The following is an 18,105-nucleotide window of genomic DNA, read 5'->3' as shown; positions in this document are numbered from 1 at the left end:
CTTTTGAACACATTTTCATTTTATCTAATACTTAATCTAGATTCAAATCTTCTAGTTGTCTCAAAAACGTCCTTTGCCACTTGTCTGCCTAAATGAGGGTTCAATCTAGAAACAAGTGTTGATTCTGATTATGGATCTTACATCTCTGTTAATCTAAGAGAGTCCCGTTTCTCCTAACACCAATTTGTTGAAAGACCAGGGCAGCTGTCCTACAAAATATCCCATCTTGTAAATTTTTGCTTCTTTATGGTATTCTTTAGATGACCACATTATTTCCTACTATTGTAAGAAGGAAGGTTGACCTAAAGGCTAGATAATGTTAAGGTACACATGTCTGGCTAGAACATATCATAAATGATTAGTATGTTTCATTTTTGTATCTAATCAAGAGCTATATAGGATCTGAATGTTTCCCTATCAAGAATGTGAAAAACTGACCACTAGATTTTGATGATAACAGATCTTTCCCCCTCAACTTCATTTGTGAGTAGTTTTAAAGCACAGAAAAATGAAAAGAATAGTAAACTAGGATGCTCACCAACTAGACTGAATAATTGTTAATATTTTGCTAACTTTATCTTTACGTGTATAAAAATAACTCTTGCTGAATCATGTGAAAATAAGTTGCAAATATATAACAATTTACCCCTAAATATATCAGAATGCATTCACCTAAAGAAAATGACATTCTCTTTTCATGGTCATATAATTTTGACTCTTGAAATTTGGCAATTATTTCCTAACATCACCTAATATTTCCAAATCTAAACCTCCTTAATTGTCCCCTAAAGGTCTTTTATTGATTTTTAAAACCAGTATCAAGCCAAGATCTACTCAGCGCTTTTGGTTAAGGCGTCTCTTTGGTTGCCCTCATTTCCATCTTCAGTTTTATAATGACATTAGCTTCTAGAAGAGATGAGTCCAATGATTTACTCTTAGTAACTGAGAATATTTCACTTTTTGGAAACTAGTATCTCATCACAAAAACATAATTGAGAAATATTAAAGACTTTGGTAGAGGGACCAATCATTTCATTTTGCATAGGATTAAGGGGCCTCCCAGGGTGCAGGATTTTCAGTGATACAAACAGAAATGAGTTGTCACTCTACCGTCTGGTCACCCGTGGAGGGCACTGACTAACATTGAGGAAATAGTTATATATGACTGATTAAAACTATAATGGAGCTCTAACCCTTTTCATTAGGTATCCCCCTCTATTTAAAAGTTTGTGTTCTTTCGTAACTCTGCTGTTTAAAAATTCCTACACATATCTGCTTTCACTAATCAAAATAAATCCAAAGAGGATTTTTGTTTTATGAAAAAAGGCCAAAAGGGAAAAGAGAACTCAGTATTTGTTTTGCAGTGAGCAAATTCAGAAGCTCCTTTATGACTACACAGTGGAACTGAGAAATAGGTTTAAGATACTAGATCTGATAGACAGAGTGCCTGATGAACTATGGAATGAGGTTCATGACATTGTACAGGAGACAGGGATCAAGACCATCCCCAAGAAAAAGAAATGCAAAAAACTAAAGTGGCTGTCTGAGGAGGCCTTACAAATAGCTGTGAAAAGAAGCGAAGCGAAAAGGAAAGATACACCCATTTGAATGCAGAGTTCCAAAGAATAGCAAGGAAAGTTAAGAAAGCCTTCCTCAGTGATCAGTGCAAAGAAATAGAGGAAAACAACAGAATGGGAAAGACTAGAGATCTGTTCAAGAAAATTAGAGATACCAAGGGAACATTTCATGCAAAGATGGGCTTGATAAAGGACAGAAATGGTATGGACCTAACAGAAGCAGAAGATATTAAGCAGAGGTGGCAAGAATACACGGAAGAACTGTACAAAAAAAGATCCTCACGACCCAGATAATCACGATGGTGTGATCACTCACACTCACCTAGAGCCAGATCCTGGAATGTGAAGTCAAGTAGGCCTTAGGAAGCATCACTATGAACAAAGCTAGTGGAGGTGATGGAATTCCAGTTGAGCTATTTCAAATCCTGAAAGATGATGCTGTGAAAGTGCTGCACTCAATATGCCAGCAAATTTGGGAATCTCAGCAGTGGCCACAGGACTGGAAAAGGTCAGTTTTCATTCCAATCCCAAAGAAAGGCAATGCCAAAGAATGCTCAAACTACCGCACAATTGCACTCATCTCACATGCTAATAAAGTAATGCTCAAAATTCTCTAAGCCAGGCTTCAGCAATATATGAACCATGAACTTCCTGATGTTCAAGCTGGTTTTAGAAAAGGCAGAGGAACCAGAGATCAAATTGCCAACATCTGCTGGATCATCGAAAAAGCAAGAGAGTTCCAGAAAAACATCTATTTCTGCTTTATTGACTATGCCAAAGCCTTTGACTGTGTGGATCACAATAAACTGTGGAAAATTCTAGAAGAGATGGGAATACCAGATCACCTGCTTCTTGAGAAATCTGTATGCTCATCAGGAAGCAACAGTTAGAACTGGACATGGAACAACAGACTGGTTCCAAATAGGGAAAGGAGTACATCAAGGCTGTATACTGTCACCCTGCTTATTTAACTTATATGCAGAGTACATCATGAGAAACTCTGGGCTGGAAGAAGCACAAGCTGGAATCAAGATTGCCAGGAGAAATATCAATAACCTCAGATATGCAGATGATACCACCCTTATGGCAAATAGTGAGGAAGAACTAAAAAGCCTCTTGATGAAAGTGAAAGAGGAGAGTGAAAAAGTTGGCTTAAAGCTCAACATTCAGAAAACTAAGATCATGGCATCTAGTCCCATCACTTCATGGCAAATAGAGGGGGAAACAGTGGAAACAATGGCTGACTTTATTTTTGGGGGCTCCAAAACTACTGCAGATGGTGATTGCAGCCATGAAATTAAAAGACACTTACTCCTTGGAAGGAAAGTTATGATCAATCTAGACAGCATATTAACAAGCAGAGACATTACTCTGTCAACAAAGGTCCGTCTAGTCAAGGCTATGTTTTCCAGTAGTCATGTATGGATGTGAGAGTTGGACCATAAAGAAAGCTGAGCACCGAAGAACTGATGCTTTTGAACTGTGGTGTTGGAGAAGACTCTTGAGAGTCCCTTGGACTGCAAGGAGATCCAACCAGTCCATTCTGAAGGAGATCAGCCCTGGGATTTCTTTGGAAGGAATGATGCTAAAGCTGAAACTTCAATACTTTGGCCACCTGATGCGAAGAGCTGACTCATTTGAAAAGACCCTGATGCTGGGAAAGATCGACGGCAGGAGGAGAAAGGGACGACAGAGGATGAGATGGTTGGATGGCATCACTGACTCAATGGACATGGGTTTCGGTACACTCCAGCAGTTGGTGATGGACAGGAAGGCCTGGCGTGCTGCAGTTCATGGGGTCGCAAAGAGTCAGACACAACTGAGCGACTGAACTGAACTGAACTGAATTCAGAAGCAGTGTGCACACTGAGCAACAAGAGTAGCACCACCAAGCTCCTTCCTAAGGAACTACACTCAGCATCCCAGCATCCAGCCAGCATAGCTTTTAACTGTCAGTGAGCATCTGGGCTTTATCTCAATTTACTTTGTGCTTCAGTTAACAAGATGTGAACTAACTAAGGTAACTGAGTCTTCACTCTACATTCTTTCTGCTTATGAGAGATTTCATAGGAACACTCTACTATTGGATAGTAGAAAGTGAAAGTTGCTCAGTTGTGTCTGACTCTGCAACCCCATGGATTATAGAGTCTATGGAATTCTCCAGGCCAGAATACTGGAGTGGGTAGCTTTTCCCTTCTCCAGGGGATCTTCCCAACCCAGGGATCAAACCCAGGTCTCCCACATTGCAGGCGGATTCATCTTCTCCAGCTGAGCCACCAGGGAGGTCCACGAATACTGGAGTGGGTAGCCTATCCGTTCTCCAGTGGATCTTCCCAACCCAGGAATAAAATTTGGGTCTCCTGCATTACAGGTGGATTCTTTACCAACTGAGCTCTCAGGCACGCCCATAGGATAGCAAAAGAAAACTGTAATTATTTATATACTTAACATTTTTTAAACTAAGCTTCCTGAAAGTGAAAGTGAAGTCGCTCAGTCCTGTCCAACTCTTTGCGACCCATGGACTGTAGCCCACCAGGCTCCTCTGTCCATGGGATTCTCCAGGCAAGAATACTGGAGTGGGTTGCCATTTCCTTCTCCAGGGGATCTTCCCGACCCGGAGGTCAAACCCAGGTCTCCCATGTTGCAGGCAGACGCTTTAACCTCTGAGCTACCAGAACTATGCATTAATTATGCATGTAAATACAGAATACAGGCTAAGGAAAATATAAATAAAATGCCACATCTTCTCAAAATTAAAAAATATAAGCAATATCTTACAACAGCCTTCTATCACTTAATGCTACATCACTGTTAAAATCATATCCTAAATTGACAGCCATTGCAACAAAATGACCTCCATAAAGACAGCATGAGGGCAAGGGAGAGCCAGATGGGCGTTGGATGACTTTGAGACTCATGGAGGAAAAATAACTAAACATGGGAAAGGATGCCCTACGAGACCACAAAGCACCATCATATGCATTCTTTGGGCAAACTTGCCAGAAGGAGCACAAGTATGCAGTCACCTTCTCAGAGTTTTCCAAAAAGTGCTCAGAGAGATGGAGGACCATGTCAGTTGAAAAAGAAAATTTTGAAGGCATAGTAAAGGTAGACATGGCCTTTATAACAGAGAAATGAAAACCTACATTCCTCCTAAAGGAGAAACAAAAAAGAAGCTCAAGGATCCCAATGCATACAAGAGGCTGCCTTCAGTTTTCTCCTATTCTTCCAAATCAAAAGAGAATATCTCAGCACACCCACTGGCAATGTTGCAAAGGAACTGGGAGAAACGTGGAACAGCATTTCAGCAGATGACAAACAGCTTTATGAAAAGAAGGCTGCTAAGATAAAGAAAAAACACGGAGTAAAAAAGATAGTCATCAAGGCTGAAGAGAAGGAAGAGAAAGAGAAGGAAGTTGAAGATGATAATAATAAGTAAGTTGATTCTAGTTTCCTGTTTGTCTAAAAGCATTTAACTTCCCAGTGCACAACTCACTCTTTCCAAAGAAAAAAGAACTGTAAAGCTGTACAAGACTTGTTTTTAAACTGTATATTGCCTTTTTCTATATAGTTAACATACTACCAAATGTGTCTTTAGCTAGCCCTGCCCTGGTGGTATTTTCAATAGATACTAATTTTGCCTCATGTATTATGCGAGTTGTTTTAATATATTGGCAAAGAAATGTAAAGTAGGTTCTTGTTGGTGCACAGCAAATATCAATTTTATATAGGGATGGTAGTTTTACCATCTTCAATTGTCTCCAATGCATCCTATATGAATTATTGTTCTCTTAACTGAACACCACTTTGTAACTGCAAAAATAAAAAGTTGCAATTGTTTTATTGACATTCTAAGTGCTTCTCATGTTAATACCATTTTCATATTAGAAAAAAATAATTCCCAAACTAATGTTTTATCTTAGATAATGTTATCTGCTGCACAAAATAGATATTCTTTTTAAAATTTATTTTTAAGAAATAATTTCACATGTAGTTACATAAACCCTTAGGAGTTACTTTTTTCTTAAGTAGAAGCATGCCTTTTCATGATTTGTTCTTTGAGGGTTTTATTTTAATACGATTATTCTGCAAATGGATGATGACACAGTTTAGGTTTGTTGGGATTATTTTTCAGCAGCCAATCAGCTAGCCAAGTCTATGGAAAAGAAAAAAACCTTTATGTTAATTAATGTTCACATACTTTCTTCAATATATACTCTATCAATTTAAAACAGTTTCCAAAGTCACTTTAAGAATAATAAGAAAATGACAACTAAAAATTGAAACAATAAGTATTACATTAGACAATATTGTCAAGCATAGATTCAAATTGGAAAGGAAGGTAAAACTACGTTCACAGATAACATGACCCTTGTATATACAGGTATAATATTCCTCCACCAGTTTATTGTACTTTGCAGATACAGCTTTTTTTTTTTCTTTACAAATTGAAGGTTTTTGAGCCCTCTGCATTGAGCAAGATTATCAGCACCATTTTTTCAAAAGCAATTGCTCACTTTGTGTCTCCATGTCTCCATATTCTCATAATATTTCAAACATTTTCATTATTGTTAGATTTGTTATAGTGGTCTAGGGCTTCCCAAGTAGAGTGGTGGTAGAGAACACACCTGCCAATGCAGGAGACATAAGAGACATGGGTTCCACCCCTGGTTCGGGAAGATCCCCCAGAGGAGGAAATGACAACCCACTCCAGTATTCTTGCCTGGAGAATCCCATGGGCAAGAGGATAAAGGAGCCTGGCAGGCTACAGTCCATAGAGTCACAAAGAGTCAGACATAACAGAAGTGACTTAACACACACATAGTGGTCTATGATCAGTGATCTTACTGCAAAAAAAAATCATGACTCACTGAAGGCTAAGATGATGGTTAACATTTTTTAGATGAAGTTATACACATTGTGTTTTTTACGATATAATATTATTGCACACTTAATAGACTACAGAATAGTGTATCCCTTTTATATATGCATGGGGAAACCAAAAGACTTGTATGACTTCCTTTACTGCAATACTTGCTTAACTGTCATGGTCTGGAACCTAACTGGCAACATGTCCATGGTATGCCTGTATAAAAAATTCCAAAGAATCTAAGAAAGCTACTAGAGCCAATAAATGAATATGGCAAAACTGCAGCTTACAAGATCAATACAGAAAATCAGTTGTGTTTCTACATATCAACAATGAATAATTTAAAAAGGAAATTAAGAAATCACTTTCATTTATAATAGCCTTGAAAAAATATCTAGGATAAATTAACCAACCTGTGTCCTGAAAATCATAAAACATTGCTGAAAGAAACTGAAAGATCTAAATAAATGATAAGACATCTCATGTTCATGGATAGAAAGATTTAATAATGTTAAGATGCTAAGATGTCAATGCTACTCATAGTGATCTACAGATTCAACACAATTCACATCAAATTTCCAACTGCTGTTTTTGCAGAGATGAAAAAGTCAATCCTTAAATTCATATAGAATTTGAAGGAGCTCCAAATAGCTAAAAAAGTCATGAAAGAAAACCAAATTGGAGAATTTTCCAATTTTGTTCTTCCCAATTTCAAAATCTTCTATAAAAGTACAGTGATCAAGACAATGAGGTATATAGATATATATACAGATAAATGGAATAGAACTGAGAGTCAGAAATAAACCCATATATATGACCAACAGATTTTTGACAATGGTTCCAAGCCCATTCAATGGAGAAGATACAGTCTCCTCAACATATGGTACTTAGAAACTGGATTTCCACATGCAAAAAATGAAGTTGACCCCTATCTCACTTAATATAAAAAATTAATTCAAAGTTTATCAATAACATAAATATAAGAGTTAAACTCATTAAAATCTTAGAAGAAAATAAAGGAATAAATCTTTATGACCTTGAATTTGGCAATAGATTCTTAGATATGACACCATAAGCATAAGCAACAAAAAAAAATAGGTAAATTAGACTTTATTAAATATTCAAAACTTTCATGTATCAAAAGACATTATCAACAAAGTTAAAGGATATGGGGCTTCCCCTAGTGGCTCAAAGTGAAGAATCTGCCTGCCAATGCAGGAGACATGGGTTCACTCCCTGATGTGGGAGGATGCCACATGCTGTGAAACAACTAAGCCTGTGTGCCACAACTATTGAGCCTGTGCTCCAGAGCCTGGGAACTGCAGCTACTAAGTCCACGTGCCACAACTACTGAAGCCCGAGCACCCTAGGGCATGGTACTCCCAACAAGATAAGCCACCATAATGAGAAGCCCTTGTACTGAAACTAGAGGGTAGTCCCCTCTTGCTGCAACTAGAAAAAAGCCCACACAGCAAAGAAGATCCAAAAATAATAAATAAAATTATTATTTTTTACAGTGAAAGGACAACCTATAGAAAGGGAACATATATTTGCAAGTCATATAAAGATTTAAAATCCATAACATATAAAGAACTCCTGCACTCAACAACAAAAACAATTAAAAATGAGCAAAGAATATGAATATGAACAGACATTTCTCTGAAGAAAACATACAAATGGCTAGTAAACACTTGAAAAGAGGGTCAACATCATTTGTCATTAGGGAAATGCAAACCAAAGCCACAATGACAGGCCATTTCACATCTAATAAGTTGGTTACAATTATTAAAAAAAAAAAAAAAAAAGGAAAAGAACAAATGTTGGCCAAGACATGGAGAAACTGGAACACTCATCAATCGCTAGTGGGAATGTAAACAGGTGCAGCTGCTGTGAAAAATAACTTAGTGGTTACTCAATAAGCTAAACTCAGAATGATATGACCTAGAAAATTCACTCTTAAGTACATACTTCAAAGAAATGAAAACAGGTACTCAAATAGATACACCAATGTTCACTGCAACATTATGTACAATAGCCAGAAGGGAGAAACAATCTAAGTATCTATCAACAGGTGAATGGATAAATAATATATATATATATATATATATATATATAATCAAATATTATTCAACTATAAAAGGGATAAAATTCTAGTACATGCTACTACATGAACTTCAAAGGCATTATGACAAGTGACATAAGTCAGACACACACAAAAAAACAAATATTATATAATTCTTATATGTAACATGTAAAATATCTAGAATAGACAAATTCATGGAGACAGAAAGACTAGAGGTTACTAAAGGGTGGCAGAAGGAGACAATGGGGAGTTATCGCTTAATGGTTACAGAGTTTCTGTTTAGGGTGATGAAAAAGTTTTAGAAATAGGTAGTCATGATGGCTATACAAAACTGTGATTATAATTAATGCCACTGAACTGTACTCTTGAAAATGGTTAAAATGACAAAGTTTATCTTATATTTACCACCAAAAAACAAAAAAATTGTTAAGTATATACAGAAGCACTGAAAATAATGTTAAAAACAATTGTTTATTGTGGTACTGTTATCAGAACATACAGCTCAACATAATGGAATACATGCTCATATGTAGAATTTTATATGTGATAAATGTGGCCTCATAAATCAATGTACAAGAACAATTGATCGGAAAAAAATCAATTTAGATCTTCGTTTTGTGATATATATAAAAGTAAGTCCCAGAGACATAGGAAAGTTAAAAATGAAAAAAACTATTACTAGAAGAAAATAAAAGTGAATATTTAGCAAAACCTTCAATGGAATAGAACTTTCTAAACTTAGATGATGAAGTAAAACTCACCATGAGAAAAAAAATTAAGGTTTGACTTACTGAATATTATTTAAAAGGCAAAATTAGAAGTTAAACAAAAAGGAAATATTTTTGCAGCTAATAGAACAAGCTTGATATAACCAATACATAAAGAATTCTTACACCTATCCTTCTAAAACTATTCCAAAAAAATGAAGAGGAAAAAAATGCTTCCAAGCTCATTCTAAGAGGCCAAGATTACCCTGACACCAAAACTAGACAAAACAATACCAGAAAAGAAAATTATAGGTCAGTATCACTGGTAAGCATAGCAGCAAAAATCCTCAAAGAAAACTGAATTCCATACATTAAAAGAATCATACACCATGATCAAGTGGGACTTATTCCAGGGCTGCAAGGATGGTTCAATTTCTGCAAATCAATGTAATACATCACATTCTGAAGTATAAAATCATACAATCATCTTAACAGATGAAGAAAAAGCTTTTGACAAAATGCAACATCCATTTACAATAAAAATTTTCAGCAAAGTCAGTATAAAGGGATGATACCTCAACATAATAAAGATCACATATGACTAGCCCACAGTAACATCATACAAGAATGCCCACTTCTTTTTCCACTTTTATTCAGCATAGTGTTAAAAATCCTAGCCAGAGCAATCAGAAAAAATTAATTAATTAAAAAAATAAAAGAAATCTAAACAGGAAAGGAAGAAGTAAAACTGCCACAATTTGAAGATGACATGATATTATACAGAGAAAACCTTAAAGACACCACCAAAAAACTGTTAGAACTAATAAACTCAGTGAAGTTGCACAGTACAAATTTAATACAGAAATGTGTTGTTTCTATACTATCAACAAAAAGAGAAATTAAGAAATCAATCACATTTACAATTGTATTAAAAAAATACCTAAGAATAAACCTAAGGAGGTAAAAGACCTGTACTAAGAAAACTGTTATTACACTGATGAAATGACAAACAAATGGAAAAATATGTTCCATTCATGAATTAGAAGAATTACTATTGATAAAATAACCATACTAACCACTATCAAAATACCCATGGCATTTTCCACAGAACTAGAACAAATAATTCCAAAACTTGTATGGAAACACAAAAGACATTCAATAGCCAAAATGATCTTGAGAAACAAGAACAAAGCTAGAGGTATCACATGCCATCCAACCATCTCATCCTCTGTCACCTCCTTCTCCTGCTTTAGTCTTTCCCAGCATCAGAGTCTTTTCGAATGAGTCAGCTCTTCGCATCAGGTGGCCAAAGTATTGGAGCTTCAGCTTCAGCATCAGTCCTTCCAATGAATATTCAGGGTTGATTTTCTTTAGGATTGATTGGTTTGATTTACTTGCTGTCCAAGGGACTCTCAAGAGTCTTCTCCAGCATTACAATTCGGAAGCATCAATTCTTTGGTACTCAGCCTTTTTTACTGTCCAGCTCTCACATCCATTCATGACCACTGGAAAAACCATAGCTTTGAATTTACAGACCTTTGTTGGCAAAGTGATGTCTATGCTTTTTAACAGAGGATGCTGCTGAGACGGAGCATGGTGGCAGGCCGACAAGATGCGAGAACGGTGGCTCTGGGCCGCGGTGCTGGTGGTGGGGGCACTGGAGGGTGTCAGCGTTGGAGGGCCCAACATCTGTGCCACACGAGGTGTGAGCTCCTGCCAGCAATGTCTGGCTGTGAGTCCCATGTGTGCCTGGTACTCAGATGAGCTTTCTTAGGGCAGTCCCAACTAAGCCATGCCCTGTGGGGCCACCCAGGACAGGCAGGTCATGGTGGAGAGGTCTGACAGAATGTGGTCCACTGGAAAAGGGAATGGCAAACCACTTCAGTATTCTTATCTTGAGAACCCCATGAACAGTATGAAAAGGCAAAATGATAGGATACTGAAAGAGGCACTCCCCAGGTCAGTAGGTGCTGAATATGCTACTGGAGATCAGTGGAGAAATAACTCCAGAAAGAATAAAGAGATGGAGCCAAAGCAAAAACAATACCCAGTTGTGGATGTGACTGGTGATAGAAGCAAGGTCCGATGCTGTAAAGAGCAATATTGCATAGGAACCTGGAATGTTAGGTCCATGAATCAAGGCAAATTGGAAGTGGTCAAACAGGAGATGGCAAGAGTGAACGTTGACATTCTAGGAATCAGTGAACTAAAATGGACTGGAATGGGTAAATTTAACTCAGATGACCATTATATCCACTACTGCAGGCAGGAATCCCTCAGAAGAAATGGAATAGCCATTATGGTCAACAAAAGAGTCCGAAATGCAGTACTTGGATGCAATCTCAAAAACGACAGAATGATTTATGTTCGTTTCCAAGGCAAACCATTCAATATCACAGTAATCCAACTCTATGCCCCAACCAGTAAAGCTGAAGAAGCTGAAGTTGAACGGTTCTATGAAGACCTACAAGATCTTTTAGAACTAACACCCAAAAAAGATGTCCTTTTCATTATAGGGGACTAGAATGCAAAAGTAGGAAGTCAAGAAACACCTGGAGTAACAGGCAAATTTGGCCTTGGAATACGGAATGAAGCACAGCAAAGACTAATAGTTTTGCCAAGAAAACGCACTTATCATAGCAAACACCCACTTCCAACAACACAAGAGAAGACTCTACACACGGACATCACCAGATGGTCAACACCAAAATCAGATTGATTATATTCTTTGCCCCCAAAGATGGAGAAGCTCTATTCAGTCAACAAAAACAAGACTAGGAGCTGACTGTGGCTCAGATCATGAACTCCTTATTGCCAAATTCAGACTTAAACTGAAGAAAGTAGGGAAAATCACTAGACCATTCAGGTATGACCTAAATCCAACCCCTTACGATTATACAGTGGAAGTGAGAAATAGATTCAAGGGATTAGATCTGATAGACAGAATGCCTGATGAACTATGGATGGAGGTTCGTGACATTGTACAGCAGACAGGGATGAAGACCATCCCCATGGAAAAAAAATACAAAAAAGCAAAATGGCTGTCTGGGTAGGCCTTACAAATAGCTGTGAAAAGAAGAGAAGTGAAAAGCCAAGGAGAAAAGGAAAGATATAAGCATCTGAATGCAGAGTTCCAAAGAATAGCAAGAAGGGATAAGAAAGCCTTCCTCAGAAATCAATGCAAAGAAATAGAGGAAAACAACAGAATGGGAAAGACTAGAGATCTCTTCAAGAAAATTAGAGATACCAAGGGAACATTTCATGCAAAGATGGACTCAATAAAGGACAGAAACCATATGGACCTAACAGAGCAGAAGATATTAAGAAGAGGTGGCAAGAATAGAGAACTGTACAAAAAAGATCTTCACAAGCCAGATAATCATCATGGTGTGATCACTCATCTAGAGCCAGACATCCTGGAATGTGAAGTCAAGTGGGCCTTAGAAATCATCACTACGAACAAAGCTAGGGGAGGTGATGTCAATTTCAGCTGAGCTATTTCAAATCCTGAAAGATGATGCTGTGAAAGTGCTGCACTCAATATGCCAGCAAATTTGGAAAACTCAGCAGTGGCCACAGGACTGGAAAAGGTCAGTTTTCATTCCAATCCTAAAGAAAGGCAATGCCAAAGAATGCTCAAACTACCACACAATTGCACTCATCTCACATGCTAGTCAAGTAATGCTCAAAAGTCTCCAAGCCAGGCTTCAGCAGTATGTGAACCGTGAACTTCCAGATGTTCAAGCTGGTTTTAGAAAAGGCAGAGGAACCAGAGATCAAATTGCCAACATCCTCTGGATCATAGAAAAAGCAAGAGAGTTCCAGAAAAACATCTATTTCTGCTTTATTGACTATGTCAAAGCCTTTGACTGTGTGGATCACAATAAACTGTGGAAAATTCTGAAAGAGACAGGAATACCAGACCACCTGACCTGCCTCTTAAGAAACCTATATGCAGGTCAGGAAGCAACAGTTAGAACTGGACATGGAACAACAGACTGGCTCCAAATAGGAAAAGGAGTACGTCAAGGCTGTGTATTGTCACCTTGCTTATTTAACTTATATGCAGAGTACATCATGAGAAACTCTGGGCTGGAAGAAGCACAAGCTGGAATCAAGATTGCCGGGAGAAATATCAATAACCTCAGATATGCAGATGACACCACCCTTATGGCAGAAAGTGAAGAGGAACTCAAAAGCCTCTTGATGAAAGTGAAAGAGGAGAGTGAAAAAGTTGGCTTAAAGCTCAACATTCAGAAAACGAAGATCATGGCATCCGGTCCCATCGCTTCATGGGAAATAGATGGGGAAACAGTGGAAACAGTGTCAGACTTTATTTTTGGGGGCTCCAAAATCACTGCAGATGGTGACTGCAGCCATGAAATTAAAAGACGCCTACTCCTTGGAAGGAAAGTTATGACCAACCTAGACAGCATGCCAGGCCTCCCTGTCCATCACCATCTCCTGGAATTCACTCATACTCACATACTTCGAGTCGGTGATGCCATCCAGCCATCTCATCCTCTGTCATCCCCTTTTCCTCCTTCCCCTAATCCCTCCCAGCATCAGAGTCTTTTCCAATGAGTCAACTCTTCACATGAGGTCGCCAAAGTACTAGAGTTTCAGCTTTAGCATCATTCCTTCCAAAGAACATCCAGGGCTGATCTCCTTTAGAATGGACTGGTTGGATCCCCTTGCAGTCCAAGGGACTCTCAAGAGTCTTCTCCAACACCACAGTTCAAAAGCATCAATTCTTCAGCGCTCAGCTTTCTTCACAGTCCAACTCTCACATCCATACATGACCACTGGAAAAACCATAGTCTTGACTAGACGGACCTTTTTTTGGCAAAGTAATGTCTCTGCTTTTCAATATGCTATCTAGATTGGTCATAGCTTTTCTTCCAAGGAGCAAGCACCTTTGAATTTAGGTGTCTGGAATCAGAGTTGAGTCCAGGCAAGATGACTTCAAGACAATGTTTAGGAAATGGAACCATGAGTATCTTTTTCTTCTCTTTACGTTTTTCAGTAGTTTCAGGTTTCTTACTAAATTAAAATAAGTACTATTTTCACAATGAAAGAGAATTATTAGAGAAATAACGTGTCGATGTTATTCTTTTTGGTAAAAGTGGTAATGTTAACATGTGGGAAAGATTAAATCTTTTGTCTTTCGAAAAGGATTCCTTTTGAGAATTCTAACCAAGGCCAGACATATTATTTTGGTAGGGCTGATATTAAAATAACCTTCCCTGATTATCTCTAAGACTCTTCAGATGGGCGGGAGTATCTATATAGGAAGGATCCAGGCTGACAGTTGGCCCTGGATGATCATCCTACATCCTCATACTCAACAGTTCTTCCACATGAATGAGCAATGTTGAGGCATCAAGTATGTGAATAAATACAAATCTTCTATTCAGAAAATTTAGATATTATGAGAAATAAAACTGATGAACAAAATTCAAGTATATATCTAATTTTATCATTTGATTATATAAATTATACACAAAAACAATGCTGAGCAATTAAAGGATGCAATGATTGAAAATGTACTTAAAATGTTTTTTAAGAGTCAAAACACAGCAAGAAAATAAGCACAGTTGACCCTGGAGCAACAGAGATTTGAACTGTGGGGGTCCACTTACGTGGAGACTTTTTTCAATAGTAAATACGACAGTACTACACAAACCACAACTGGCTGAACACAGGATGCAGAAATTATAGATACAGAGGAACTAAGGATACGAGGGCCTACTATAAATTATATGCCAGATTTTTTTTAAAGTATTTATTTATTTTGGCTGCACTGGGTCTTAGTTGTTGCACATGGGAGCTCTTAGTATGCCAGACTTTTGACTGTGCAAAGGGTCAGTGCCCCTAAGTCCTACTCTAACTCAAGGGTCAACTGTAATCAAATGTCATACAAAAGGAGATATCTAAAATGTATATAAAATAGCTTTTTAAAGTGACTTTCTATATATTTCAAAGAATATTTTAATTCTGAAAGCTATAAACAGTATTCTTCAGTATGAATAAAAAGATTTCTTACAAAAGGATCTGCTGGTTTTTGCTTACAAAGTTCTGTGAGTCCTTTAAGCAGAGTTGGCGTTACATACAAATTTAAATAGTCCTTAGCAGCTTGTCCAACTGGAATGGGCTCCACAATCACTGCAAATACAAATGTAGTCCCGTTAAAGCTAACATAAATGATGAAATATTATACAGTCATTAAAAAGGACACATTCAAAGAAATTTTAATGACATGAGAAATAGTTTTTCTTTTTTAAAAAAGTAAACAGAAATAGATACAAAGTGAATAGTTTGTTCAAAAACACAATCACACACACAAAAATAAGACTCATACAAATAGCAAAAAATACATCAATATATTGATAGTGCTCACACATAAGATTCTGATTATGTTTTCAACAATCTCCTTTTTTGCATTTCCATTTCCATTTTTTAACAGTAAATACATAATCGACAATGTTATGAAAAGCTGAAAGAATATATATAATCTAGATTAATTCATCACAAAAATTAACTCCTGTCAACAAAATGGAGGCAGTTTGCACAGTGGAAAATCCCATGGACAGAGGAGCTTAGTAGGCTACAGTTCATGGGGTCGCAAAGAGTCAGACATGACCGAGTGACTTCACTTCACTTCATTTCACTTCACAGATACAAGAGTGATTAATACATGCTTCTTGCTCTCTTATAAACTATTGAATATACATATAAATCCTATTTCTATGATAGTATATATTAATATTGCTGCTTATTTTTCAATTGTTAAAATAAATTATCTAAGATTTAAGGAAATTTTAGTCTCTTCAGCTTTGTTTGAACACTATAGGTGACCCACACTTGCAATACAACAAAAAAACATATTTCTACCAGAAACAAAAAGGGTCCCAAGTATCTCTATATTCTTGCCATTGATTATAGCTATTCTAGTGGGTAAGCAAATGTATCTCATGGTGCTTTCGATTTGCATTTCCTCAGTGATTATGCTAAGCACTTTTTCATATATTTATTAGCCTGTTATCTTTTGTGAAATGCCTATTCAAATCTTTTGCAGTTTTTAATTCAGTTGTTTGTATTGAGTTGTAAAAATTCTTTATATTAATATATTCTAGATACAAGTGCTTTATCTGATATGTGATTTGCAAGTATATTCTCCCAGTCTGTGATTTATTTTTTCATATGTTTAATGATGACTTTTTAAGAAGAAAAGCTTTGAATTTTGATGTAGTCCAATGTATCAATATTTTATTTTACAGATCATATTTGTGATGTCATATGTAAAAACTCTTTGTCCAACTCAAGGTAATAAAGATTTTCTATATTTTCTTCCAGTTAGAAGAGTTTGTGATATGAGCTCCCTTTTGCTTAGCAGTCAGTCAGGAATGATATACAAAACCCCTTAAAATGATGCGTCACTAAAGCAAGTTATAAAGATATTCTAGGACATATTCCTAATCCTTGAAAAAGCTGGTGCTCTTCCTAAAAACCAAAGCTAGTTTTTAGCTCTTATGTTTAGGTCTATTTGTGTATGGTGTGAAGCAAGGGTCTATGCTGGTTTTTGTTTTCGCATGTGGATATATCCAGTTGTCTTTGCACCATTTGTTGAAGAGATCACCCTCTCCCCATCAAATTGTCTAGGCACTTTCATGGAAAATCAATTGGCCATAAATGTAAGAATCTACTTCTAGATTCTCAATCCTGCTTCATTGATCTTTATGTCTATCCTTACATCAGGACCATACAGCCTTAATTACTGTGGTTTCATAATAGGTTGAAATGAGGTTAGTCGAAGTCTTCCAACTTTGTTCTTCACTTTCAAAATTGCCTTAGCTCTTCTAGATCCTTTGTAATTCCATATACATTTTGGAATTGACTTGTTAATTTCTACATAAAAGCATGCATAGACTTTAATATGGACTGCATTAAATTTATCCATCAATTTGGAGTGAACTGTCATCTTGACAATATTGACTCTTCTGATCCAGGAAAGTGTTAGTTGCTCGGTTGTGTCCCACTCTTTGCAAACACACGGATTGTAGTCCGTCAGGCTCCTGTGTTCATGGAATTCTCCAGGCAAGAAAACCGGAGTGGATTGCCATTTCCTTTTCCAAGAGACCTTCCTCACCCAGGGATCGAAACCAGGTCTCCCACATCACAGGCAGATTCTTTACCACCTGAGCCAGCAGGGAAGCCCCTAAAAGGGGATGTCTATTTATTTAGATATTCTTTCATTTCTCTCAGCAACATTTTGTTTTGTACTCTTCAGTGCACAAGAACTGCACTTCTTTTGTTAAATTTCTTCTTAAATATCTTATTGTTTTTGATGCTATTGTGGATAAAATTGTTTATCTTCATTTTTGGATTGTTTCTCTATTTTTGAAAATCATTTGTTATTTGTCTCTGGCTATTTATTATTTGAATTTTGGAGACTTTCCACTAACCTGATCTCAAAACCTTTAATGAGGAACAACTGACACTTGCCTGCTGGGGAAGGGAGGCCAACCCTGGCTGGTACCCTGAGGCTTGGGAGACTTGGATTTTCAAATAATATCAGAATTCCTCCTGGGAACATTGGCTCTATCTATGCTTGGTACCTCTGAGATGAACTGATGTTTCTCTGAGATTAACTAATGAATTAGAGCTATGGTTCAAAAGAAGAAGTCCTGTTCTTGGTTACTTGACTACTTAATGATTGAAGGGGTCAGGTACCCAAGCAGTAATAGTGTGGCCCAGACTCTGGAACTGCTACTAGATGAGTACTGTGTGCAACAGCTAAAGAAGTTTGAGGGAGAGACCTCAGTGTCAGTCATTGAAGAGGGCCCGGAACTTCCAGAAGACGAGGAG

General features: G+C 37.2%; 1 protein-coding gene and 1 pseudogene across 3 annotated transcripts in view; one reads left to right on the top strand and one right to left on the bottom strand.

Moving 5' to 3' along the window:
- The first annotated feature begins 4,514 nt into the window (after positions 1–4,514).
- LOC120864486 lies at positions 4,515–5,016 on the top strand (annotated as a pseudogene).
- Positions 5,017–5,439: 423 nt separating this feature from the next.
- The window catches only part of NME5 (NME/NM23 family member 5), a 29,384-nt gene continuing 16,718 nt past the window's right edge, over positions 5,440–18,105 (bottom strand). For 2 of the 3 annotated variants that reach the window (XM_040240015.1, XM_040240016.1), the window contains exons 7-8: positions 15,284–15,402; positions 5,602–5,733 (exon numbers count right to left, since the gene is read on the bottom strand). In XM_040240015.1, the coding sequence (XP_040095949.1) occupies positions 5,659–5,733; positions 15,284–15,402 (194 nt within the window). In that variant the 3' untranslated portion in view covers positions 5,602–5,658. Of the gene's footprint in view, positions 5,734–15,283; positions 15,403–18,105 lie in introns of all 3 variants that reach the window. The other variant, XM_040240017.1, reaches the window with a different exon arrangement.

Source organism: Oryx dammah, unplaced genomic scaffold, assembly GCF_014754425.2.
Source record: "Oryx dammah isolate SB20612 unplaced genomic scaffold, SCBI_Odam_1.1 HiC_scaffold_5, whole genome shotgun sequence".
Classification (NCBI taxonomy): domain Eukaryota; kingdom Metazoa; phylum Chordata; class Mammalia; order Artiodactyla; family Bovidae; genus Oryx; species Oryx dammah.
This window is presented reverse-complemented; position numbering and strand designations above follow the sequence as displayed.